Source organism: Lonchura striata, chromosome 18 (genome assembly GCF_050655825.1).
Source record: "Lonchura striata isolate lonStrDom1 chromosome 18, ASM5065582v1, whole genome shotgun sequence".
NCBI lineage: Eukaryota > Metazoa > Chordata > Aves > Passeriformes > Estrildidae > Lonchura > Lonchura striata.
Genome location: NC_140720.1, coordinates 1,484,830 through 1,512,212, shown reverse-complemented (window position 1 = coordinate 1,512,212; position 27,383 = coordinate 1,484,830). Strand labels below are relative to the sequence as shown.

Sequence of the window (27,383 nt, the reverse complement as noted above, 5' to 3'; positions counted from 1 at the left end):
AGTGGCAGTATTAATTAGTGGAAGAATGGGATATTTTCATTATGTGTGAGATAGTTGCAGAGCTTTGGATCTCTCTCTATTTTAAAGACTAAGAAGTACTTGAATATCAGGTATTTGTTGCACCCCTTTTTAGACAAGTGTGTCAACTTTGAGAAAAATCTTTCCCTTAAATCTTCACACCTCTTCATATATATTTACAGCAAAAGGCAATTGAAAAGGTAGAAAACTATATATCCTGAACACTATATCTCTATAAATGTAATGGCAATGATACTGCCCAATGGAATGAACAAAATGCAAAGACATTTTTAAGCATTGTTTTAAACATTTTTTGCCCGGACATCCTTTATTACTATTTCTGCATCTCACTGAACCACATCTCACTACGGTATTGGGTGAACTTAGGAATCCACATGCATAAACTTGGGGAAGTCTCTCCATTATTTAAATTCCCATTTTTCTCCCTTCTCTGGCACTGGTGATATGGTTAACACAAGCAAGTGTTACTTTTTATGAAAGTGTCTGTCCCTGAAAGGATCTTTTTCTTTTACAAGCCAAGCAAACCAGACATTTTTGTGGATGCTGGGGTAGAGGTGGAGACTTAACATATAGGATAAATATAGAAGAAGTAGAGAAAAGAGAAAGCATTTTGCATGTGGTTACAACTTAGGCTAAATAAATTCCAACGGTTACTCAAACTAAAAGTTTTGGGTTTTAGTTGGCTTTTTTTTTTTTTTTTTTTTTTTGTGAGTTGTTCTGTTTTCTTTTTATGATGGCAAACTAAACAGACAGTCATCGAATCTCAGACTGCCTTTGATGCAGAGGCCATGCTGAGGCTGAAGGGGAAACCCATAAATGAAATAAAGTCTCTGGGAAATTGTGTGTTGTGAAATGTATGATAATAATTTTGGTTCCTTGGCTGCAGCCATCTCTCCTGACCATCTGAGTCTGCAGCACTGACCACGAGGTTCCAAATCAGCTTTTTTTTTTTTTTTCTCCCCGAAGAAATGTCTTTCAGAGGCAGCAGGATGCTGTGCTTTGTCTGACCAACGACGCCCCGATTGTGACACTGGCTTGGGAACTCCTGTGGCACTGGGAAGTCGGCAGGATGGTCCCCATTCCCCTGTGACATGCGGCGTTCGCCAGGGCTTGTATTTCGCCCACGAAAGCCTTCCTTGTACGCGCAGGGATTTTCGGTATCACTGCTTGGGTGAGAGATACGAACCCTAAAGCCCAAGAGATTTCTGGCCACCGGCGCTGCCTGGGGACGCCCGGGCCGGCCGGCCCTCGGTTAGGGGTCGCCGCCTGCGCTGCCGGGCAGGGTCCCGTTAAAACGAGAAAATGTTTTATTTCCCTGGAGAAGGATCCTGACACTGGAAACCCAAGGGACAACACAAGTGCGGACAGCCACAGCGGGACGTGTGGCTGGCTCCCCTCCCGCTCCCCGCGGAGTTACGAGACGGCGGCGGCTCCGGAGCCGCCCCCGCCCCGGCCCAGCGGGCAGGGCCGCGGGTAGCCCCCGCCCAGTGCCGGGGGTACAGCCCGAGCCGCCCACCGTCCGCCGTGTCCAAGGGCAGCTGCTGCCGCCAGCCCCTCTCGCGCCCACGGACCGGCACTCGCCGCGGGCGAACCGCTCCGTCCCGGCCTCAGAGCCTCCTGCCCGTCCCGCCGCGAGCCGGCTCCGCCAGGCCGGGACTTGTCCGCGACCGCTCGCTCCCGCAGCGGCCGGGCCGGGCCGGGCCAGCGCTCCCCTCCTCCTCCCCTCCGGGCGCGGCGGGGCGGGCCGGCAGCAGGACGGCCCCGGGTCGACTCCGCCCCGGTCGCGCGGGGCCGGCACGGCAGGGGAAGATGGCGGCGGCGGGTGGGGGCGGTGCTGCGGTGTCGGTGTTGGCGCCCAGCGGGCGGCGGGTGACCGTGCGGGTGGGGCCCGGCACGGTCCTGCTCCAGGTGGGTCCGCGATGAGGAGGGGGCTGAGGGGAAGACGGTGGCAAGGCCGCAGGCTGGCCGTGACGCCTCTCTTCTTTCCGCAGGTCCTCGAGGAGGTCTGTAGGAAGCAGGGTGGCAGCCCTGGCGAGTACGGCCTGAAGTGAGTGTCACCGTGGGGTTGCCTGCGGCCGTGGGAGAGGCCCTGCCCGCCGCCGTTTTCCCCGCGGCGCGCGCGGGGCCTGGCGGAATCCGCGGCGGGCGGTGAGAGTACGGGGAGCCGGGGCACACACTGAACTCTGTGCAGGTCGGTTCGCCCCGGTTTCCCTGTGCTACGTTCCTTTCGGTGCTGGGACAGACGGCGAGGCCCCGTGTCGCTGCCACGGGACACCCACGCGTGCACCTCATCCAGGCCACAGACCAGCAAGGCCCATCTCCCCTCTTACCTGGGAGTTCGAGCCTCTGCTTTTATGGTGTCTTAATTGTGAACTCGTTTGTCTGAGCACTAAAAAAAAAAAAAAGAGTCGAACCAGGATTGGTTACGTAGTTGGTTGCTGTTTATCTCTTAAAAACCTTTAAAGGGAGAACGTAGATTTGGGTATCTTCTCTGTAACCTCTATGAACTGCAGCTGTTTTGTTGTGCAGAATAGCTTTTGTTGATGATGCTTTTATAATTACCAATTGTTCATTGTTGAATCATGTTCTATGGCTTCTGGTCAGCCTCCTGGGAATTCTCTTGCACAGTACCTGGACTTTGTATTGCTCATAGGCTCTGTTCTCTCTCAGGTTTCAGAGGAATGTGTTGGACCTGTCTTTGCAGTGGAGATTTGCTAGGCTGCCCAACAATGCCAAACTGGAGATGGTGCCAATCTCCGTCAGAGCAGGAGCTGGAACCACGGTATGTTCATTTACACAACGTTACCTGTTCTGTTCAGTTACCAGTTGTGCTGATAGGATCCCATCAGAGCTAATGACTAAGAGCACAGGCTGGCTTGGCCAATGCCTCTGTGAGAGACCAGCTAAAAATTGGTTACAGTGCTTTTGAAAATAGTAATTAAGTAGCTGAAAGTCTTTGTTTAGAGTCTGCATGAGCATGGGGTACCAGCTGTACTAGAGGAGAGTGGGATGTCTTGGGGAGCTGAAAAACTAGTGGTCATGGATAGCTAAGAAGTCAATAGTCATCAGTCATGACTAATTCAGTTCCCTTTCCTAATTTCTGTTTCAGTTGCTGTTGTCCAGTTACGGATTTTGACTAAATCTCAGGTTCTTACAGAATCCTGTTTTGCTGCTTTCCCAGCATTGCTGTTCATGGTGTGTTTACAGAGCTTTAGAGTCTTTGGTGACATATTCTGTGTTATCAGTGGGCAAATGTCCCTTTTTAGTATTATTTGCAAAGGACTTTTGGATGGTGTTTTCTCTAGAAATTCTGAGCACTTTTAGGTGTGTAATATTTTTCTATACATATCCCTGTGGCTATAGACCTAACTTTTCAAGTGATGCATAGGTGTTACTGAGTATGAACTTTTCATGTTGTAAAAATGATGTGTGGTCTTACTTAAGTAGCCTGGGAATGGAAATTTGTCTACCACTAACAGTCATCTTGCTATTTTTTATCTTCCTCATAGGAAGTTTCTCCATTTTCATGTAAGTTTCAGGTCTGTTGGTGCTGATCTCTTAATGTCTGTCAGCCAAGCAGTGCTAGTGGTGATTGTTAAGGCAGTTGCTGTAGCTGAGAGAAACTGATAAATGAACTTTATGGTGTGAGAAGGCTTTGGAGTCTCTGCTTTAGTTCACCGTGTGACATAGTTTTGGGGGTCCCTGATGTCCATACTTTTCTCTGTAAAACCTCCATGTTCTTTGCTTTGGCACTAATACCTTTTTTCTGATTTGGGGGTGGAAAGACATTTGTGCTTGAAATAATGTCTTTACTTTAAAAAATACCGCAAACCAGTAGCATTTGCTTAAAATTTTCAGTGAAATGTTGTGGTGGAAAGGAGTTTGTCTTCCAGAGAAAAGTGTTTCTCTTGAAATGGTGCAGTGATGACTATCTGACATTTGCATCCAGTTTGGGAGGGACTGAAGGAAAACAATGATGTTTTTTTTTTCCTTGAACTTAAATTGCGAGAAAGGGCAAGAAGGACTATTCACTGTTAGGAGAGGGGTTATAGTGTGGAATTGTTACTCTAGATCACAAAAGAGTGATCTACTTACACTAATAGAAGTGTAAGTTGTTACTATTTAGCTGCAGTTCAACAACACAATATACAGAAGTGAGGCTTCCCTGGGAGTGCTGGTTGCTGTGTCATGAAGGTGGGAAGACACAGCAAATGTGCATGTGAAGAGTGGAGTCTAAACTGAGTCCCTGCCCCACAAACGTGAGCAGATTTTACTTGGGAGAATTTCATAGTGTAAGAAAAGACTTTGTACAGAAGAACCAAGTAAAAAGAATTCCCTACCACAGGGAGAATGTGCTAAAAAATAGGGAATTCTGTAACAGCCAGGTGACTGTGGCTGGAATGTAGTGGCACTTCAGATGCAGTGGCACTTCAGTCACGCCAGCTGGCTGCAATAATATTGGGATGAATTTGATTCTGTGTCTTTTGTTATTGTATGTTCTGTTATGTGAGTCGAAGTAGGTGTGCTTTCCTTTAGTTACAGCAGTTACCCTAGAGACAGAATACAGGTTTTGATAAATCATGAGTTTGTTCAGCAAATGTGATGTTTTAAAAATAGAAAGCTTTTGGATTTGCCTTTGCATGGGGAACACACTGTTTCCTGTAAGAGAGTTCTTTAGTGAAAAATGGAACAAATTCCCTTTGTGATGGCAGATGACGCAGGAGCACCATCAGTTCAGCTCTGGTGTTAAAGTTGTCAGCCTCTTGTTTAAATGCTTGTAAACTTAAATGATAATTGGCACTGGTCTCTACTATTTTATGTAGCACCTGGGGTTTTTGAAGAGACTTTTCTAATGGAGTGAACAGGACTTTCGTGACATGTTTAGCTTTGAACTGTTGCCCAAAAACTGATGCAACTGGTAGTCTGAATTTCTGGCCTGGATTCTTACAGAATGGTGATGTCAGCTGTCATCACTCTGCTGTAGCTGAGAATAATCTAAAGCTTGTCTCCCATATAGGAGAAACTGGGAGATTGTGTTAGTGGTAGGGTGAGACCACATTGTACTGTCGGCCACTGTTTCCTTTATGTAGAAAAATTCCTGTCTCCAGGAGATCAGCATTTGCAGTCCTGCGAGGACTGGTGGGAGCCAAGGCAGATGACAAATCCATGGAAATCAGTGAATTGCTGGAACATGTGATGTCTCTTTCCCACCTCTCTGTAGCTCCTACTCTTTTGCTTGCACATACACCTTGCACTTGGTGAGAGGCTGCACTGAGAGTATTAGTAGGGATGCATGAAAACACAGAGTGAAAGAAAGTGGCTTTGGCTATCTTGGGCTAATGTCCTTCTCAGGCTTTGGAATAAAGCTGGTTTTTGTGGACTTCTGAGAACTAAAGTTGACTGGAGAAACCAGGTTCTATCTAGTGGCTACAGGACTTTGTATGATTTTTCTTTAGACAGGTGAGCTAATTGGGAAAACTTAAGAGTTAGACATTCTGGAAAAGGCTGAATATTCTCTAAAAGGTTAAGATAACACCTAAAGTGCTCTGCAGAATATTATCTAGAGAATAGATAATTCTCTCTCTCTTGATTAGCTGCTAAACTTTTCCCATGGGACAGTCAGGAGTTTGAAGTTTGTCAGGACAGACCCCAGCATGTGTTCACGTCAGAAATGTCTTTCTTTCTTTTTTATAGTGCCTTATAATGCATGTGGATGTTCACATTCCAGGTTGGAAAAGACCTGTTCAAATCGGCAGTTAGCTGGCTCTTGCCTTTTTCTGCAGGTGTTCAAGAACTCGATAATTTAATGACCAGAACTATTGCTGAGATTTTTTGTTACTTCACTCTTAAATTGTATGTCAAAATGTGGTGGTTAGGAACCATTAGTGTTACAAGCAAGTTACAAACGTAATTTCTTTGGACTGGTAACAGTTGTTTAAGTCTTCAGTAAAGTAGGGATAGATGGGGATTGTGTTCATTGTTTCTGTGTGTGGATATGCAATTGACTTGTTTTGTCCCAGGGAAATTGTTCTGTAAAATGATGCTGAGGTAGACAGAGCTCTGTGTTGGTGTTTTACATGGTGCAGCTGCATCAGTCGTGTCTGGGTTATTGGAATTTGTTTTATGTAGCTGTGAAGACCCTTAATATAAAGTTTCATCTGGTATAAAACAGAACACCTCCGTTGCTCATGATGGCACATTATTTGGGATGTTTGCATTGGCTTTTCTCTGAATATGTTCTAGTTCAAGATATGGGAGGGGAGAGGGCCCATGAAAGCTGGTTAGTATTCCAGGATGGCCTCCACCATGCTCAGAAACCATTAATCCCAATGAACGGGAATTCAGGCCTGTATCAATGAACAAGAAGCACTGAAGTATTTTAAAGAGTTGTGAAGAAGAATAAATTTTCATTCAATTTTCAGATTCATTAGTTGTGGTGTCCTTGTAGGTTCGGATAGCATTACAGTTAGACGATGGCTCCCGTTTGCAAGACACCTTCCTCTGTCAACAGACCTTGTGGGAACTTCTCAACCGTTTTGCAAAGATCAGGTGAGCAATGCAGTGAGAAAATACTTTGTATGGATCTCTGCATGTCACTAATTATTTGTTACAGTGACCCAGCTCAATCCTTTGAATTTGTAGAATTTGCATTTATTTGATTGTGATTTCTCCTTTATAACAAAGATGTTTGCATTTTCCTTGCTCTTTCAGGTTTGACAATTCGTAGTTTTATTATTGTTTTTTAATCCAGGAGTACTACTCCTGGTTCGTGGCATAAACTGGTAACAAACTGCTAAAGCTGTGAAGATACTGGGACATATTGCACCACCTTCCTTTTACACAAACCTGTTTGAAGTCAAGTTACTGCTAGAGATGTGTGTGACAAGCCTGGATGATCTCGATCCGCAGTATTTCTGTGCTGCAGTTCCCTGTAGTGCAGGGGATTATTTTGTATGGGTTGCTGTTGCTTTTGGGGCTTGCTGTTTGCAGGTTCTTCAAGGAAATCTGGAGGTCTCAACAGGTTAATGTGGAATCTTCAAAAGACTGATTAGATCCTGTTTAAATGCAAGAATTTTTGGTTCTTTATTTATTGAACATGTACATGGTAGAAATCTTATTATTTTAGTCCAGTCTACATTGAGTGCTACCTCTTGCCTTTAGTTTTGATTTTAGAAGGCTGTATGGTTTTGAAATGTCAAGCTAATAAACTTTTCTTAGAGAAAGGCAGTTCTTTTCTATTTCTCATGGTTTGGAAGAGGAAGCCTTGAAGCTGTGACAGCTGTTCTGTTTTTAATCATGGACCATGTCTACAATGTGACATTTATTCATAAGTAAAGGAACAGTATTCATGTAAATGCTAGAGATAAAAGAATTATTTTTCTTTTAACTGAGGAAATAGGCAGGACAAAAAACACAGGTATATTTTTCTTGAGTGTTTTAAGTCCCTTCTTCTCCCTTACTACACCCTCTGTGCCCTCCCTGAGGAGTGCCTGCTGCACTTTGGGGACTGCTAGACTGGTGGAAGGTAGTAATTATTGACAGTGACAAATAACCTTTGTGTGGCTTTCTCACATATTAGTTGATTGTTTCTTTGGTTTAAATTTTGAGCTTTTCATATAATTTTGCTCTTTTGAAGTGTTTTTATTGGTTACAGGTCATTGTAATACTACTAGTTAATATACATGTTGCTCATCATATGCTTCTAACTGCTGCAGTGTGTTAAGCATTCATAACTTCAGAACACAGCTGCTCTTTTCTGGCTTCTGGAAGCTGAGTTCAGATGTTTGGATGGACTTTGCAATCTTGATTAAGTTCAACAAGCAGCAAAGGTGCTGTGTGTGATTTAGTTACAGAACAAGCTGGATCTACAACCATCTGTATGAATTTAATGGGCTGAGTTGTTGTTCAATGTGTTTTGATTCAGTTGACTAACTAGTCAGCTAGTTGTTGATGTTTGCTGAATCCTTCCTTGGACTTTCTAACTGGAGACGTTTTCCTGGAATGCTTGGCTGCTCTAAGTGCGTGAGGGGAAGTATTCTAAATCCACTGGAATTTCCCCTGGGTTTCCAGCATCCATCTTGGCTAATTTGGTCTGAAGAAGGTCTGGAAGCTATTGTAGGGCTGCTCCTCCTCTCAGCATGTGGCAGTCCTTGCACAAGATGTTTACAGGCCCTGTCAGATCACTACATGAAGGAATCTAATCTGCTTGCCGTTCCCCTTCTGAAGAGCAGCACATCAAAGAGAGGACAGTATGTTTGATGTATGTGCTTGCCTCAGTGGGTGCATGTACTGGATTAGCAGCAGCTGGAGGAGGAGCCTGCTGCTTCCAAGAGTTAGACAAAAATAAGTCTTTGGGGATCTTTGCGTGGAGCCTGTGCTGCAGAGGCTGGTTGAGGGCACAGTGTTGTCTGCCCCATGAGTAAGAAGCCTGTGTTTCTATCTCCCACTCTTGCCTATTTGCAGCTTCAGCAGCTTTATGAGCTGTTGTCCGTAGAGCAGCTGCAATTCAGAGACTCAGAGACATCTATGATAGTCATTATGATTCTTCACTGCTTCTTCACTGCTTCTTCTTCTTCACTGGTCATTCATTCAGTTCAGATATTTTCCACACATTTTTAGAAGACTCTTCAAAGAGTTGCTTGGATTGAAGCAGAAAGTGGTTTTTGGAAAAGTGAATGAAACTAGGTTCTGTAAGTCAAACTGGCTTCCTCTCTATTGGTCTTTGGTGAGGACATGTTCCACTGTACCTAAGACTTCTTTCTCTTAACTGGTTGTCATCCACCTTTTCTGACAGACAGCATCTTGAGGTTGAGGCTTGTATCCCCTGGCCTGTTCCATCTGCCTTTTCTGTGCCTCTGTACTGTTTCTCTGTGTCTCATGAGTCCTTTATCTTTTGTGCACTGTCATTGAGGATTCCTCAAGGGATGCATCTAATCTTAATTGGAAGCAAAACCTATTGAAAATAAAGTGGGGATGAGTATCTTTCCTGCATTGTCTGGAGAAGTCTGAGTGCAGTAACCTGTTAATAGCCTGCTGAAGGCCCTCTGTGGTGATCTTTTGTTCCAGTTCTCCAATTGAGACAAGATTTTTTTTTCTTGCCTTTCATCATCAGGCATTGGCCTTGGGAATTTCCTCAGGTATTGCTGCCAGAGGAGCAAGGGAGGTTGGAGCCTTGGGTCTTATATCACAAGACAATGTTCTTTTGTATGAGCAACTTAATCTCCTTATTCCTGCAGAACATTGTATAGTGCATTTTGTTCCTGAAAGAGAATAACTAATTGCAGATCACAAATGAAGGCAAACATATTCTTGTGTTGGTTTGGCTGTTCACCTTGAAGTTAACTGTGTTTCATAATCTAAAACTTGAATATAGTATTTTGGATGCGCTGGTGTGTCTGTTGCTTTCTGCACAATGGGATTTGTTGTGGTGGCTGGGAGAAGTGCTCTGAAGTAGTGGTCTTACAGTCTTGGTACTATAAACTCCTTGGAATATGTTGCAACTGGTCTGGAAGTAGTTCTCAGCTGCTGACTTTCCTAAAATAGACCTGACCCTCAGGACTGGTTTTATAGTTTGCTTTATTTGGATTTGCTCTACCTCTGGGTTTCATTGTGACTTGCCTTGTCCCATACCACTGTGCTGTTGCAAGCTTTTAACCGTTTGATCAAGATGGCATATAGACTGCTACAATTAAACCAGACATCTCAGTTGTGGTTTGTGCTTAACAGATTTAGTCCCTCACATCCTTCAACTGGAAACCATTGATGTTCTCTGGCTCTTGAGAATTACTCAGAGATTGAGTACCATAATTTTCCAGTGGCTCTCTCAATCCTGAGTGGCTTCTGGTTTCACTTATATGTCATTGTAGCTGAGTTTTGAGTCTAAGTTTAAATGTCCTTGATGAATTTTCATGGAATTTAATGGCTATTTTCCACTTCAGAGGCTGGTTGACTCCCTCTCAGTTCAGTTTCTTTTGTTACTTCATTCTGGGCTAAGTTTGATTATGCAGACTCTGGTCTTCTGCTGGGCAAGCGGATTGTTAAAATGCAAAAAGTTATTTCCTTGTTACCGTAAGAGAAAAAGTAACCTGTGTCCTAAGGTGGTCTTTCCTGCTGGCTGGGTATATTACATGTCTGTTTGTGGAGTTCCAAGCTTTTCCAAGAGCAGCAGTCAGCGTGGCCACAGTGCATACAGACCGTGGAATGTACAGTCATTTCAGAACCAGATGCTTGATTGACTGAGTGGATTTTGACTGTTACTTAAGGGATCCTTTTCCTACATAACTCTTTGACATAACTTTGTTTCTGGTAATATTGCATCTCAAAATATAAGTGTTATGTCAAAATTACGTGATGCTGAAGGCACAATGTTTTAAGTGGTGGGACTCTGTTCATTAAACTCCTTTCCAGGAAAAGTCATAATGCAGCAAGCATTGATCACTGACATAATGTTCTTAGAGTTAACCCTCTTTCATGCCCCAGTTACAATGCTCACAAATTTAGGCACTAGATAGGGAATGTACCCTGAATATACAAGTATAGGAATAAGTGATGTCCTAGAGAGAAACAGTCTGAGTTTCTGCTTAAATTTTGGGGCACTTGAATGACAAGTTGATCAATGTTTTGCAGTTGTATTTAGGAGAAAGTGCAGCTATTGCTACTACTGGGGAATTACAAACAATGCAGGGTAATGTGAAGTAGAAATATATTTTCAAAACTTCTACTTTTCACTGAAACTACTGGAATTTTTTTTTTTTACATTCACTGCAGAGACTAGAATCTGGTGTCTGAAGAGACATCTAAGTGTAAGTGTTCACATAACCCTATAAGTCACTCATTTGCAAAGCTCCTTAGATGTTCAATACCAAACACTTGTGTAGTCAGGTATGAAATGGCAGGCTGACCTTGGGAACTTCCTCCAGATGTCTCAGGAGGTGACCAAGGATGTGTCATGTTCCTGGACTTCCAGATGGATTTTCTTATCTGCTTTGCAGAGGGGTGGTTTCTGTTCAAGTCACGGGTGATGGGTGATGGTTTCCTGGTGGGGTGAGTGGAAAGCCATTCCCTCCACCTACCCCCCCAGACTGGACTGTAGAGAGCAGTAAGATGAAGGGAGTTGACTATGAGGGGGAGTTAGAGCTTCTTCTGTGTTTCATGATAAACCAACTGTTGCAGTGCGGATGGGGTATGGAGTGCAGCTCTTTACCATGGGATATCCTGGTGCAACTGCAAGTGCACAGTTTGAGACAGAATGTGCTAAGAAGAGCTACTGGGGTCTATGGAGAAGGATAAATCTTGTCAGTTCTCCTTGTATAGATGGGGAATTTTGTGGGCAATGTTCTTACCTTTTGTAGTTTCCCAGGCTGAGTTAGACTGAAATGTCTGAATCTGAAACTTCAGAAAAAATGCTTTTGAGAATTCAGATATGTATATCTTTCCAAACCAGCACTGTATTAGAGTGGACAGTGTTTTCCTGGTCACCTCTTAGATTAGCATGCTTGGGATGAGAAGCAAAGTATTCTCCTCAGTCTCACATTTTACCACCTCCTTGTCTGATTTCAGTGTGAGTTTCACTTTCCTGAAAGTGGAAGCGAACATGACAGAGCTGCTTCTGGTGTGCAATTGAATGCTCTCACTGATTCCAGTGCTTCAGCATAATGTACTGGCTAATTCTGTAAGGCTTTTTACTTTTCTGTAGACATCTGAGGTTTTCTTGCTGAAAGTGTCAATCCTTTTTTTTCTCGCCTTTTGAAATCAGATCATCTTAGCTGGATGAGAACTGAGAATTGATGTGATAGGCTGTGATTGTCCTTTCCCTGTCTGTCTTTTGTATTTGATCAAGTGAACATACAATAAAGCTTCTCTTTTACTGGAATGCCTCAGAATTGCTTATCTAGAGAAAAATGGAAAGAGTAGCATTTTACTGGTTTTTCCCCATCTTGATGGTAAGTGTCCTTCACTTCTGTCTTCCTCTAGAGATGGGCTGTCAGGAGTTTGCATCATTGCTCACACATGTCCTACATTGTTGAAATCCTTAAATATGGGTTGATTTTCACTTTGTCTACAGTGGCAGTTTTTCATTTGGCTTTACTTGTTTCATGATCTCCAGAATCTGAAAGTTCATGCTCTTTGGTTTTGTTTGTTTAGTTTGTTTACTTTCTCTTTTCTTTTTTGAAAATGATGCTAAGGCAAGTTTCTTGTCCTTAGTTGATCTGCTTTAGAGCAGTATTTAATTTTGTTTGTTGCTGTGCATATGTGAAAAAAAATGGACTTCTCCCCAGTGAATTTAGTCTAAACTGTAGTGAAGTTTTTAACTTGGATTAAAAAGAGCAAATATAACTAAATGACATTTCAGATTGGGTACTGAGGCACACGAACAGTGATGAGTTTAAATTTATCTAGTATGATCAGCTAATTTCAGAATTTAATTATTTCTTTGTTTTTAAACTTTTAGGCTGTGTTTAAGGAAAAGTGAATGCATTGAAGCAATTTGTGTACTTAGTGTCTAACAGTGGTCCTGTGAACTGTGTAGTGGTTATTGCTGGAGAAAAATGGAGGACAGTGTTTCCTGCTGATTTCACTTTGTACTGTTACACTCTGCTGGTTTTGGAGGGGTAGGCTTTTCTGCAGATGCTGCAGTGTTTTGCTCTTTCTTGCAGGGAGTTGATGGAACAGGATGGTGAATTGTCTCCAGTCTGTATTTACATGCGAGATGAGGTAAGGCAGCAAAGGCCTCTCAACTGTCTCATGTTCCTAAAACATAAGAAAACTTAGTTCTGCTTTCAGCCTGGAACGTGTTTCTTTTGAACTTTCTTGAGAGGGGAAGTAGAAAAATGTTGGTCTTTTCAACTCATGACATGTCTGTATGGAAAAAAGCTCTCTTGGAACGTAACCTTGTGCCGTTGAGACCTCTGAGCCCATAAAATGAGCTCAATGACCTATTTGTGTTTTTCTTTCCAGCTTCTTTTAAAGCTTGAGTCAAAACAGTGTTTTCATTTTAATAAATATTTGCTTTTCTCTGTTTTGATCTTTTGCTATTAATGTTTTGTTAAATATTTTATATATGGATATTATGGAATTCTCTCTCCCTAGCTGTCCCCTTTACTTCTCATTGACCTCTGTGGACAGATCGTCTTTATTCTGGAATAAGTCATTACAGATGGAGAGGAGGTATATGTAAGGAAATCATCTGTCTTGCAGCTCTGAGATGTTGCCTGTTGTTTAACTTCTGACATAAAAGTAGCTTTGCTGAAGTTGGATCTCACTTGGATGTGTGTATGGGATGAAAATATATGTAGGTCATCTTCCATTGAGATGATTTAATAAGCTGTGAATTTGGTGAAACAGTACAAGTTGATACAGATGGATTCAGGTGTGATTTTCAACTGCAGGAGTGTGTTTTCAACTGTTTCTTGTGTTGTGTGGTGTTTCTTTGGATACAAGTTTCTTTCTATGAAGAGCTTTACATGCTTTCCTGGGGAATCAGAGGCCATAATTGCTCTCCTCTGGTTTTGTTGTAGATATCAGGAAAAGATGCTCTGGAGAAGACAACACTGAAATCGCTTGGCCTGATTGGAGGCAATGCTGTTATCAGGTTGGGAAAAGCAAAGTTTGGCTTCTTTATTTTCCCTTTCCACTCTGATGGTGAATTTATTTTAAGTACCAAAAGAAACACAAAAAAAAAGAAAAAGAAAAATCACAAAAAAGTTGCCAAATTAAAACATTGCAGCACTCAGAAATTATTGTGTTTGCCTATTTATCTCAAACTGCTGCCCAGATGTGCTTCGCACAGCAGCAGATGCTGGCACTGACCAGTCATGTGCAGATTAAAAGAGCTTGTTTGTTAGTTTCTTTTTTTTTTTTCTTCCTTCTTTGAGTGGAACAGAGAATTCAAAGTTAAAAGTGTCTCTGAGAGCATAATCAGCTACGACTTCATTCTTCCCTTCTCTGGATCTCAGGCACTTAACTCCCAGCTGCTACAGGCCCTGGTGGCTGTTGCGGGTTGAGTTTGGGACAAGGGCAACCTTTCTGTGATCTCCTGACCAGTTCTTTGTGGTACATATGGAAGGCAGGAGTGATTAGAAGCTATGCTTTACAGCTGACTGCTGTTTTTCTCTAGAAGGCAGTGTCCTTCCAGAGGAGTGGGTCCCTGTTCTGTTCTTTTGCACAACTCCCTGACCCTCTACCCCACACTTCTCAGCAACTGGAGCTTGTTCTCTGTAAGCATCTGGAAGAAGAAAGTTGTTAAATCTGGGTGTCTTTGAGTCAGCTGCTGTGTTTGTCATGGGCACATTGAGAATAGGGAGGGCAGTTCTCCTAAGATTGTGATTTTATTTTTATTCCTTTTGGTGTCTTCTTCAAGAGTTGTCATGAAGAAATGCAGTTCATCTGCTTGGGAGGAAGTTGTGGATGCCACGGTGCCTTGTAATGAGCCAACAGTGAGGCGAGGCTCTATGGAAGAAGCAGTGGATGTGCCTCTACCTCAAGCAAACACATTTCCAAAGGACTTGGAGCACAGGGATGTGGCTGTATCTTTAAACAGCTGCACACACAAGCAAGACTCAATTAAAGATTCTCATGCTAGCTTGGAGGAGCTGTGGCATTCTCCAGAGCCTGAGCCTACCCAATTTGTCCCTTCTTTTGGAGATGGAGAGCCTCTGGGGGACTCTCCTGTAGCTGTACCATCTTCAAAGCTGCCGACAACTTTTTCCAGTCCTGGAGGCCCTTCTAAGCCAAAGAAGTCTAAGAGCAGCCAAGAACTGCGAAAGGAGCAAGAACAGGTAAGGCAAAATATATTTGCATTTTGGGCAACAAGGATTTTTTTTTTTTCCTACCTTGCCTGAAGCTGCACTCCCAGGAGGAAAAAGATGTTTCCAGATTTAGGACTTTTTCCATGTGTCACAGGATTAGGTGCCTTAATGGCATACAGTTCTGCCTGAGTTCAGAAAGGAAGTAGGAAGGATTTGAGTTTTAAGAATTTGCTGTTCAGAGGTAGGCAAAACTTTGAATCTCTAGGTATCCTTGATGACTAGTTCAAATACAGACAGCACAGCTGTATTAAATCACAGTCCAGAAGATCCTACACCTCAGTTACACAGATTTCATGAACAAATGCCCACTTTGTTACCTGAGCCCTGTGACTTAATTTTCTTAGTATTGCAGATGAAGCGGAAACCTTCCATCCTTTTCCTTTTGTAATTTTGCTTGCTTATAGAAGTGTTTTTTGTCTTAATCTAAAATATCTTGCTTCTGAGGTAGTCTACCTGTCTCTAACTATCTTCCAGAAAGACTGATTGCACATCTCCCCATTGTTGGTGTCTCTGAAATAAAACTGTGTTTGTTAAAATTAAAAGTGCTTGAGCCCATGTTGACATACCAGAACTGATGGCTGAAAAGTGCTGTGATGCCAGAGTCACCTGGGAATGACACTGAAGTGTGTTTTCTGTAGGGCAGCTCTACAGAATTGAATGTCTTCAGGAAGGTTGGGTATGTCTGGCAAGTAGCATAACAGGAGCCATTTAATTAATATTTTACTCCTTTTTATTATGCATTGAGTTTCCCATTTTGGATTCTCAGTAAGTGGCTCTTTTCTGGCTCCTTTGGCTCATCACTGGGGCCAGCTTTCATGTTCAGAGATCCCCTTTGTTGTTTCTGACTCTTTAGTACATCCTAGAGTTGGAGGTTTGAATCTCCTCTGGTCTGATCCAGCCAGGATTGAACAATAGAAAGCTATAAGTAAAAAGAAAGGATGCCTGGGGAGCTTCAAAGGGAACTTAGTCCACGAGGAATTTAGCAAGACTGTGGATGCTTTCACGTTGATGTAGAGACTCTACCTTAGTTGATTTCTTTGTGGTTACAGCCTATTTTTGATGTTTTCTGAATTGTTTAGGAACAGAAGCCAGACCCTGAAAGGACTCTGGAGCAGTTATGAACTGCACAAGTAGCAGGCCATGCCAACCTGCAGTGATGAATATTTGAGTGTATTAGAAACTGTCTAATCAGTGTTATTTAACCTTTTGGAGCAGACCCTTAACATGGAGATGTAAACAGTAGGCTGGATGGTTTGTCCAGTCTCACATGTTGCGTGCTTCAGTTGCACTCTTGTCTATGAGGGGTTTGCAAAGGAGGAGTTTCCATTGTGTCTGGGAAGGGAAAAGTGTTGCAAGGGTTTGTGGTGGTATCCTTCACCAGTCTTGTTGCCCACACTTCTCTGTGCACTGGTGGGAGAGGCAGGACTCCATAATTTCACTGATTCACAGCCTGATGTGTAGCTGTGCTTTTAGGCATGGGCTGAGTGGTGGTGACTGAAGGACTCACATGAACCGATGTCTTTGTGAGAATCACAGTCCAGTTCAAGCCACTGCTGGAGCCAGCCGCCCTTCCACTCTGAGAGCGGCTTTGGAAGCAGCTGCAGATTCTGTTGGGGGAGTTGTGTCCTTGTGTTAAACAGCATGTGATTTTGACGGCTGCTTTCAAGCCCTTTGATCTCTGGTACTTTTGCTGCTGATTGATTACATTTTGTTCCCTCCTCCACTCCTACCATCTTCTACTCTCCTCCCAGCGGCAACAGCCAAGTAGGGCTAGCCACATGGCATCTGCTTTTTGTCCTTTTTCAGTCCTGAGGAAAAAAAAACCCAAAACAAAACAAATTATTTTTAAACATCAAAGGTCTGTTTTTGTAAAAGAATCTTCCCATTAATGCTTTGCCTGTGTGTGGTTTTTGAAGCTGAAGAGAGGCTGGATAAAATCTGTGCTGGCATCCCTTCGTTTCTTGGGCTAAAGATGGTTTACAGACAGCTGCAAGCTGACTTTGATGTCAGAATGTTAATTATTAGGAGGTAACTTTAAACCAGATTGAGCATGAGATTAGAGCTCCTAGAGGTGGTAGGGAGGAAGTGGGTCTCTGGGGAGAGCTTGCTGCTGTGGAAAGCACAATGACCCCTATTTCACTTAAGTCATAAGAGTTTTCCTCAGCTTACCTGCTTTCCTGGGACCGGGATAGTGACCGCAGAGTGAACTGCATTCTTCCTGACACCTGGCTTTGTCACGTGGGCTGCACTTATGTAGATGCTGCTGTGAACATAAGGCTTCAGCCTCTTGGTGAAAAGTGCCTGACATTTCGGCTTTGGTGGAAGAATAGACTTTGAAGAAGGAAGATGCCAAACATTAGCAAAGCATCTTTCACTCCTGGAAGAAGTAGGACAGCAGAATGTGCAGCTTGCTTTCCTCCAGTTTACATAATGGAAAATAGAACATCCGTGTGGTGGCCATTTATTGTTACAGGAGATGGTTATCTTTTGTCACAGTTGCAGAAAACACAGCAAGTGCAGTAGGTTGGGAAGTGGGTTAGTATTCTTGGAGTCTCGTTTGTAAGCATTGTAGGCAGTTAATTTTTGGATTCTGTCTGTGCTTTAGGATTGTTGGAGCCCACAGCAAGGAAGAGGAGTGAACACTTAGGAGTGGAATATATGTCTGCCTTGTGCTAGCTTGTTATTCCCAATGCCTTGGCAGATGCCATTAACTGTCATCATAATTTGGATGGGGGCTGGCCCTTTCCCTGTGGAATCCCACTGCTGTTGGAATTAACTAACGTCGTTGTTAGAGCCAATACTAAATGTAATTTAGGATTTCCTAATACAGACTTTGGAGTTCTCTCCATTGTGTCCTACTGCCCTTCACAACATGCCATAGGATATGCCTCCGCAGTCTTTTGGGTTTGGGCTTTTTCAGCAGATGTCTGTTTTCACTACGTGTTTAGAATGAAATGAAACTCAAGCCTGTTTGAGGAGATTAAAGTACACTGGGTTCTTGGGCGGGCCTGATTAATTCTCCTCTGGCCTCTGACATAGATGTGCCCTCACTGGAGCATCAGTGGGCAGTGGTGGGATCACAGTGCAACCTGCTAACTAGCAGATGGTCCTGGGCACGTGGGGTCCTTCCTGCAGCACCCCTGCCCTGTGCCGGGGAAAGCTGCAGCCAGGCTCCTGTACCCGCTCGTTAGGGCTGACCCTGCTCAACTTTCTAAAAGTAGCCAAAGGTCCCACCCACACAACCTCCATCTTTTAATTTCTCAAATTACCCTTTAGTGCCCACAAGTAGAGTGAACATTGCCTTGTAATTTGTGTTGTGCTTTAGACAATTGAGAAGACTCCTGTTCCCAAGTGGCCAGTGCCTGGAGGAGGGGTGAGTGGATGGAGGGAGGACATCCGAGTGTTAATTAGGATTGGAAAGAGTGTATGAGAGAATGAGGGGAGAAGAAATGGGCAGCAGGTTTACTCACAGAGTGTGTGGCATTGTTCAGCTGGCAGCTGACTAGGAAGAAATGCTGGATTAACTACCAAAATTTTTGTTCCTGTGAGGCTCTTCAGCCATGAGCTGTGTCCTCCCTGCATCTCCTGTGGCCTTCAGTATGCTGTTCTCTATGTTTGCAAGCTTTGTTCCTTTAAACAGTTTTGGAATTCAAAAAGTTTAACTTGTTTGAGATCCAGGAGGTGTAACTGCCTCTCGTATGCTTGACTCTGGTCATGGTTTGTATTCACATAGGCACAGCTGCTGCTTTGGATAAAAGAGAGAGTAGCCAGACATAACCTTTCCTGAGGAGGGATCCATTAAAATCCTGCTGCCTGCAGAGATGGCAAATGCTCTTGATCTCAGTGGTTGGGGCTGAGTTTTTTAGGGAATTGTGGCTAATGGCTTGTTTTGTTTTGGTTTTTTCATAACTTCAACCACAGTTTGAGGCTAGGCCCAGTAGCACCGGAAGGATTGCCATCATGACATCCAGCTCTGGGCTCTGGAGGCTGGGGGAGCAGGCAGGCAGGCTCTGCCCTGCAGGGCAGGTGAGAGGGGTGTCTGCGTGCAGCTTGGAGTGCCTGCTCTTAGCTCTGGTGTGTAGGGAAAATTGCCAGTAAATGTATTAAGTACCTTTATTGCAGCTGATGCCTAGAACTGCTCTCCTGCATCTGTGTGCTCTAGTTGCAGCAAAGGGTGATCTCTCACTTTGTAAATGCAAAACAAGAGTTTCACTGTTTAAGGGATCTTTCTGCACACCAGAAACCAGGGTAAAATTTTGAAAGGTGTGCAATGAAACCCTGCAGTGGTTTAGTTCAGAGAGCTGAACAGGTCAAAAGACAGTTTGCAAATAATGTCCTTTAACTCTTTTTCAGGAACCTTATAAGCTAAGCAAAGCAATGTGTTTAAAACTGATTTGAGCTATTTTTTTTTTCTGTAGCTTGTAGAACGTGAGCCCCTTATATGTCACCTAGACTTACTGGAACAGCTTCCTGATGGCTCAGAAGAGCTTCCTGATGAATTTTTTGAAGTCACAGTGGATGATGTACGGAAACGTTTGGCACAGCTGCAGAATGAGAGGCAAGTTCCCTTTCTGCTGTGAGTGAGATTTGCGGTGTCCTGTTGTTGAGCAGAGTGACAGTGATCAACAGAACTAGTTTTAATTTTGGCCAGTAAAAAATACCTTATCTTCTAAGTAACAGAATTAGCCTTTTATTAGACCTCATCAGAAAGAACAGCTCAGCTACAGGTCAAGACCTGAGAATGTTTCGAAGAAGCGCACACACACACATAGAAATTATAGGAAGCTGACTAACAATGTATTGTGCTGTTCAGGTAGCTTGCTTTGAAGTAGTAATGCTTTTACTTCATCAAACTTCAGTAAAAACTCAGATGAAGATAAACTGTCCTTTCTGTCACAGCACCATTTTGCTGTCTGTATGTTCCTTGAAGAAGTTAATTTCATGAATGTATTTAGTTTTAAGTGGGTCAAAGCATTCTTTTAAACATTGCAATAACTCTTCAAGACTGTGAAACAGTCTCCTTTATGCTATCGCCAAGTCCAAGTTCAACTTCTTACTTAGAGTTGATTTTTTTCCCACAGGGCACTGAGTACACAGAATATGGCCTGAAAATTGCTCTGCTGCTTGTGGGTCTGGAGTATTTAGTGGTACAAATGTAGAGTCACTTGGTTGGGAATTACTGGAATATAGGTCCCCAGAAAAACCCAATTTCCAAATTTTCTGATGCTTTCCCCTTACAGCCAGGGATAAAAATAAAGGCAAGTTACACATCAGTAACTTGGATACAAAGAAAATGTACTATGGCTGAGCATGGGATCTGTTTGGTCTAAGCTAGTTTCTTTGCTTATGGGAAAATATGTAATTGTTTTCTTACATTTATTGTTTCCTCTTAAATGCAAGTAGACTTTTATTTTCTACCCACTGTTTCTTTTAATAGCCATCTACAATGCCAGTTCTTGAATGATCTAAAACTTTTCATTTTTTTCCCTGTTGCTAATTAATACTAATTTTTTTGTGCTGGCATTGTTTTTCAAGTTCAGTAGCTATTCTGCCCCCGTGGAGTAATCATGTCCAACCCTGCTCTGCTTTATTGGATTAATAAGTCCACCTCTTCTTGAGTAGTCTAAGCAGACTTTCCTGTCCTCTTAGGATCTTTTTTTGCATCTGCTGTCATGAACTTGTAAAATAAAAATAATTTTATATAGCATTGTTGCTTATGCTAAGTAGTTTCAGGAGGTAGGGAAAATACTGTGAGAGATGCATCAAACAACTCAGCAGTTCTCATCAGACCTGCTTGGGTCTTCTGCTAGCTTAATAAAGTAAAAATACATTGTAAAATTACAGACAACTTGCCTTCTTCCCATGACTGTAGGAAACGCCTGGAAGAAGCTCCACTGATGACAAAATCCTTGAAGGAGTCCCAGCTGAAGGAGAAGTTGGAGCGTTACCCAAAGGTAGTATTTGTTGGTTTTCCAATCCCTCTGGCTAGTCCAGACTTGGGGATTGAGTACCTTGGGATTCAATGGTGATCAACAGCCCTTAAGTTACTTAGAGGGAGATTTTTCAAATTCCCGTCCCTATTAATTGTTTCTGGGACTTGCATAACAGTTGTGCCATGTGAAAACAGCTGTACTGTAATATGGTAATATGTCACTGGTTGAGAGACAGGCAGTACAGTTGCTTCTGTTCTGTTCCAGATGTCTCAAAACCTTTCTGTTGTACATGGGTCAGTTTGTATGACTGAACCTTTCTGCCTGCTCTCTGTAGACATTTTGTTAGAAACTTGTTAAAAGTTAAAAATTATTCAATGTTACAAGTTGGGTTTATTTTACTCTGTAACTCTGATCCTTGTGCAGTTTTCAAGTGAAGTGCTTTCTGACCAAGCTGGAGGTATAAAGGTCAGAGGTATGTCAGGAGGATTCCTACTGCTGTGGACACATTAGGATGCCAGTAAACTGTCTGCACCTGTCTGTGAGGTTCTGTCTTTGTTGTTGGTGCATCATTTAGCACAGGGAGCTTCTACTCTCTGAGGAAGTGCTGCTGCATTTTACATCATAGTGCTTTGACAGATGAGCTCTTGTGCCCCTTCTGAAAGCTAGACAGCCCTTGTTCCCTGAGAAGCTGCACAGCACTGTTAGCTAGGTTGCTCTTCTCTCCCTGTAAATACCTCAGACCTCCCCATTAAAGAAAACCAACAAATACACAACTTGCAGATTCTAAGCCAAGGACAGGTGTTACAGAGGAGTGATAAACCACTGTCCTGATGGGTGTTATCTCTGCTTTAGGTGGTGGTGAGAGTTCGTTTTCCAGACCGCCATGTTCTGCAGGGCTTTTTCCATCCCACTGAAACTGGTAAGGCCAGTCACCTCTGGAGCCTGTGCAGCTGTAACTCATGGCTCCCACCATGACAGGAGAGACTGTCTCAACAGGTCACACTGTTGCCTGGCAAAGTAAAGCTGCTCTAAAAAAGCAGCAGAAGGTAGTTACATTGTCATTGTAGGACCCTGAATGGACTAAGAGGAGACTTTGGGCTAGTTAGGTTAGCTAAGGGCTGCTTGGTAGAGATGGCAAAATACTTGTCCTTGTGTAGACAGGAAGTGGTCCCACTTGCTATCCCCTTGTGTCTAAATGATGTGTTACTGGAATGGATTTGGGGACCTCCTCTGCGTTAGTGTGTAAAACATTTTTCACCCCCTTCCCCAGTCCAAAACCTACCCCAAAAAGCAGGAAGGAGGAAAAAAAAACCAAAAACAAACTTCAGCAACTCTACTAAGAGAGGATGTACCTTTATGGCTCTGTCAGTTCACAAAAGGTAATCAGACCATGCACCAAGTAGCTCTTACTGTTATTACTGGAGATCCTCTTATTCTCAGCTGTCAGCCATGGTTACCTATACAAATTTTTTTTATAATTTTGTAGGCATCCTTAGATTTTTCCAAGGGACCAGTACATCAAAGTGGTTTGTTCTGTTTGTTTTTTCTACAAGAAATTTGTGATGGCAACTGTGTACTTTGGAGTAAAAGTCAATCTCCATACCTTCTAGAGTGCATTTCTGCTGTTACAGGTTAGTCTTCTTGTCCAACATTTGAAGAACCAAATGTAATATAGGAAACCTTTCTCTCCTTTTTCCACAGTTGGCATTTTGAGAGACTTTGTAAGAAGCCACCTTGCTGATGCAGAGTTGCCATTTTACTTGTGTGAGTGCTGTTGGTAATATTTGGCCTTACTTTATAAAGCCTGTTTCTAGCTGTGGGATGTTGATGCCTGAGAGATGACCTGGAAGGGAATGCCTTCCCTAAAACACAGCTTCGCAGTGCAAAGAAGGTGTAACCTGCTCCCTTAGCCATGTTATGCTTCTGCCTAAGAAGCAGCCTCTGTAGGCATATGAATGTGTCATCCCTTCAGAGAGCAGGGATGCCTCCCATACCTGTGTTTGATGTTCTGGCTGCTAGGTGATCCTGTTTTGTAACTTGTTTTTTAACTTCAGTTGTTGCACCTCCCAGAATCATCTTGAACGATGAAAGTCTGACGCTGTTTGAGGTAAGAACTCATGCATGGGCTCTGATTCTCTCTGGTTTGTGCTCCACTTAACCCTGCCTCAGGCTTTAGTTACTTCTAAAAGAAGCTGAATAATGCTGTAGGCTTCTGCTCAGCCAAGGCGAGTGGAACCAGGTGTTTAGGAACACAGGCTCTTCACCAGAAGAGGTCCACCTTGTGCAGCAATAGGCAGAGGCAGGCTGGGGGCAGGGGTGGGGATTCACATTGTTTGGTACAGAGTTGGAGCTGTAGTTAACCTGGAATGTTATTGTGAGAGCTGAGCTGAGTGTGCTTTATCTGTAGCTCGACTAGGATAGTAAGATGAGACTCAGTGTGGACAGGGAACTGTTTCCAATTGCTACAGTGGGAGCTAGAGGCCATATTAGACAGAAATCTGACTTTTTTGAAATCACTATGTGAGAGTCAGTGTGCACTGAGGGATATGCATTCTCTCTGTGTAATTTTTCTCTGAAAACACTGAAATACAGGTTTTCAAATTCAGATTCCTGGAGATTTTTTTGCAAGTGACATATAAGGTGGTCTTGGTGTCCCTGGCCAGAGACTATTGGCTGTGTAAATCACACATTAGGAGTGATTGAATGATTTTGCCAGTGACTTTGCCCCAGAGTCATGCTTTTTAGAATGTTCTGTCATTCAGAACTGCATGGACCCTTCCAGACTGATGCTCCAGAGATCCTTCAGAGTAAAGGCTCATGTAGCAGCAGTGACAATTCTTGTTTGATGCCCTGAGAAGGGCTGGGGTGGGGAGAGGGATAGAGAGAGGGACTTTTCAGGCAGCATGGTGAGCTAGGTAGTGATTAACATGCCTTGGAAGTTGTTTGCAATGGAGTTTTCCAAGTTCCACAACTTGCTGACCAGGCCATGTGGAAGAAATACACATGCAGATGCTTTTAGTTGACTAAATGTTCAGACCTGTGTCTGCCTCCTGTTGATCCTCTGATGCTGGTTCTAGTCACCCTTGTTAACTTTGGTCTGTTTCTTAAAATGTTTTAAATCCTCTGCTTGCCTCCATTTGCCCCTTGCCTGCCTCCCCTGTCCTGAAGTACTGCTTTATTTTATTTTCTCTTTCTCAGTGCACATCTCATGTTTCTCTGGATGTCTCCTGAAACATGACTTTTTCAATAAAACACCACAGGAATAATTACATCTTGTTGTCTTTGAAATAAGAAACCTTATGGCAGAAATTTTGTTTAATTTGCTGCGTTAAAGCCTTTGTTCTGTACCTGGCATCATTACTGGTGCTTGTTATACGTGTGGCAATTTCCCAGTTTCCTAGTTGTGACATTTACTGTGAAATTCATTCTTTGTGGCAGCTCCCTGAGACATGAGCACATATTAAATTAGTGCTCTTTGAAGACTTGGAGGTGCCTTACAGCCCAGTCTTAGGGACTTCATTAGAAATCACAACTTTGTGAAGAACCTGATCGATTTTATTGTCAGACATCTCCAGTCTGCAGTAGCTTTCTGTGGATTGCAATACTTGCTGTGGCACATGGCAAAGATGCAAAGCCTTGACTTTGATACAGATCTGGGACTGTTCAAGATGCTGTGCTCAAAAGTAGAAAATTCTTTGCAAATGGATTGTTTTAAGGAAAATATTTTTTCTCATTTCTCATATCCTCTCTGTCACCGTGAAAGAGGAATAACGTCCAACTAAGATAAAGGGTGTCAAATCCAAACCTGCCACATGTAATCACACCATAGTCAAATTGAACTAGTGGTTGAGAAATTTGGTATAATTAAAATAAAATGGAGTTTTAAAGCACAATCTTAACTATACTTAATCTGTACAATTACTTGCCAAATGTGGAAAGCAAGTAGAATCTCATCCTTAGAATATTTTTTAGGGATTGTAACATGATATTACAAAGAGATTACTATCACATTAGTTAACAGCTGCATGACTTTGCATTTTTGGCTTATCCAGCTAGCTCTACATAGGTAAATGTGATGATGCGCAGGGAAAATAATTTGAGCTTCATACACAGCTCAGTGAGCTCTTGCGTTGATCATTATGGCTTTGGAGCAAAGTCTTAAGGTGGTGAAATCATCAGCTCATTACTGAATAGCAGTCAAATTGAAAACAACCTCCTTCCAAAAGCAAAGTATTCAGAACAAAATAGAGAACATCTCTGTGTACGGATCAGGGTTTGTCTGAATAATATCCAGATCTGGATTCACTTCTTCAAAAAGAGCTGGTGAAGGTGCAGAGAAGGGGAATGAGGTTCATCAGAGATCTGCAATGTCTGTCCAAAGAGATCTTCTTCTGTCCAAAGAAAGACTGAATAGGTTAGGACTTGCCAGTCTGTAAAAGATGTGACTGGAAAGGAAATAATGTGCCAAGGAGAAGCTGGAATGCATTGAGTTATTGTTCTTGAGTATGAGTGAGTGGCATCAAGTAAGGCAAGCAGGAGCTAGAGTAGATGGAAGAAGGTAGTTGTCAGTGTGTCAGAAAATTGAGGCATAGAATTCCTTGTCACAGGACGCTATATACTAAAAGGATATACTGATTTGAGAGACTTTTGGACAAGTTCGAGGAAGATATTTAGTAAGTCTGTCTTAATATATAGAAACCTCAGGAAGCTTCTAAACTGAAAATCATTGCTAGCTAATCACTTAAAATCAAGGATACTCTTTTCTGTTCATCTGGTTTTTGTCTGTTAGGGAACTGACTGGGTTGAATGGACTTCTGTTCTGCCTCTGGTTCTTCTTTCCTTGGGAGAGCTGTTTTTAATGTCAGTGGCTCTGTAGCCTGTGTCCCTTGCTGGGGGCCCTTCAGCCCTTTCAGGTCATGGTCTGTTATGGCAGGAATTATTCTGTGTGTTTATAAACATTTTACTTGGATGAAGCATCAAACCTGAAAGAAACAATTCCTGTTGAGAACTTGTCATGCTTTTCTGGTTATCCAGACTGCTGTCAAAGACCACAGAATTCTGACCTGTGAGGATGGTGCCTTATCCCTGTTTGGCCTGGCTGATTATGGGAGAAGCTTTGCTGCCATTAACCAATGTAAACCCTTATTCCTCTAACTTTCACCATGTCAGTGCAGGCCCCATGCCATAATTTTCCTGCTTAGATAAATTTTCCCTTCTGCTGGAGTCTGGGTGCCTGGAAGAAAGGGACTGAAGGGCCTTTCTGCTCTGGACAGAAACAGGTATGGAAATCACTCCAGCTGTTGTGCCCATGCCACTGTGTCATTGTTGGATGCTGTGTTTGCAGGCGTCTGTTCCCAATGAGGCTGCACTGCCTGGGCCTCGGGGCTCTCAGTAGAAATAAGAATGAAAGAGGTAATCTTTGTGGTGCTGGGGTAGGAGGGCAGCGCTGCGGGTGGGACCTGCTCACTGCTTCTCATATAAGGTTGTGGCCTTCCAAACTGAGAAATATTAAGTCTGGAAAGAGGTTTGTGTGGGCCAGGGATCATCGCTGGCTGTGAAACCGAGTGCTGCAGTGCCTTACTGTGCCCTGGATGGGGCTAGGCTCTATGCAGAGGGTTTGTGGAGACCTTTCCCTTTTCATTCATCTCATGGTCCATGGAAGGGAAGCATTCTTGTACTTTAGTCAGAGCTCCCCTTCTGTTCCCTGATCTGGAAGGAGGGAGATAAAAGGAAAAAGCTGCCTTGTAAAGATAGGGGAGACATGGTTAAGGTACTTTGTAAAATAATGTGGCTTTGGGGCTGGGGATGGAGGAGCTTTTGCTCTAAGGTGACCTGGCAATATGCAGCACCCATGTAGTGAGAAAGCTTGTTCTGGAATAACAGTGTTGTAGTTCATAGGATGTGAATGAGAATGAAGTTCTGTGGAGTATGCAGTTCTTTCAGACATCATAGGAGAAAGAGAGCTTGGATAAAGTAACAGTCCAACTAAGTGCTCAAGTTTTTTGATGTATCTTTGTTGGGTTTGGAGGATGTGTGAAAGGTTCAGGAAGAAGTTTTTCTTTACTGGTAATACATCTCTTTAAGGGTTCAGGTTGTATCATGCAACTGCCAAAATTTGCCACTTTTGCCCCAAATGCTGCATGTCACTTGTGGTGACTCTTGGGATGCTTGGTACTTGATGTGCTGCCCTTGCAGAGATGCCTGCACATAACCTGACTCTTTGAGTTTTCCAAAGTAGGTACTACCATAGTGTATCTAGCCATTCTGGATTTTTTTCCCAGCATTTAATTTTCATGTTATCCCAGGTCCTAAGTTAGCAGTAGGCTATCCTCCACTCTAAAGACTATGTTGGTGTTGTTGGTAAGGAAAAATGGATGGTGTCTGAGGCAGTAATGTGAGCATATTTGAGCATTCAAATATTTATAAATTACTGAAATTTGTGCTGAAGCCAATAACAGAAGTGACTGCAGATGGTGGAATATTACCAATATTCTGCTCTTTCCACCCTCTCCCACCATTCAAGCTGACAAGTTTGGAACTACATTCATTACATTTGATCACTTACAATGAAGGGAGAACCTTTGCGCTGCTAGCAAAACCAGGA

The 27,383-nt window shown here is 43.0% G+C and overlaps 1 protein-coding gene across 3 annotated transcripts in view; it reads left to right on the top strand.

Moving 5' to 3' along the window:
* The window catches only part of ASPSCR1 (ASPSCR1 tether for SLC2A4, UBX domain containing), a 44,797-nt gene that overhangs the window by 4,859 nt on the left and 12,555 nt on the right, over positions 1 to 27,383 (top strand). For 2 of the 3 annotated variants that reach the window (XM_021534074.3, XM_077787419.2), the window contains exons 1-12: positions 1,841 to 1,947; positions 2,031 to 2,086; positions 2,710 to 2,821; positions 6,488 to 6,588; positions 12,696 to 12,753; positions 13,557 to 13,630; positions 14,399 to 14,816; positions 19,265 to 19,404; positions 20,719 to 20,800; positions 21,632 to 21,698; positions 22,481 to 22,543; positions 22,834 to 22,886. In XM_021534074.3, the coding sequence (XP_021389749.1) occupies positions 1,849 to 1,947; positions 2,031 to 2,086; positions 2,710 to 2,821; positions 6,488 to 6,588; positions 12,696 to 12,753; positions 13,557 to 13,630; positions 14,399 to 14,816; positions 19,265 to 19,404; positions 20,719 to 20,800; positions 21,632 to 21,698; positions 22,481 to 22,543; positions 22,834 to 22,886 (1,323 nt within the window). In that variant the 5' untranslated portion in view covers positions 1,841 to 1,848. Of the gene's footprint in view, positions 1 to 1,840; positions 1,948 to 2,030; positions 2,087 to 2,709; positions 2,822 to 6,487; positions 6,589 to 12,695; positions 12,754 to 13,556; positions 13,631 to 14,398; positions 14,817 to 19,264; positions 19,405 to 20,718; positions 20,801 to 21,631; positions 21,699 to 22,480; positions 22,544 to 22,833; positions 22,887 to 27,383 lie in introns of those variants that run through there. The other variant, XM_085556476.1, reaches the window with a different exon arrangement.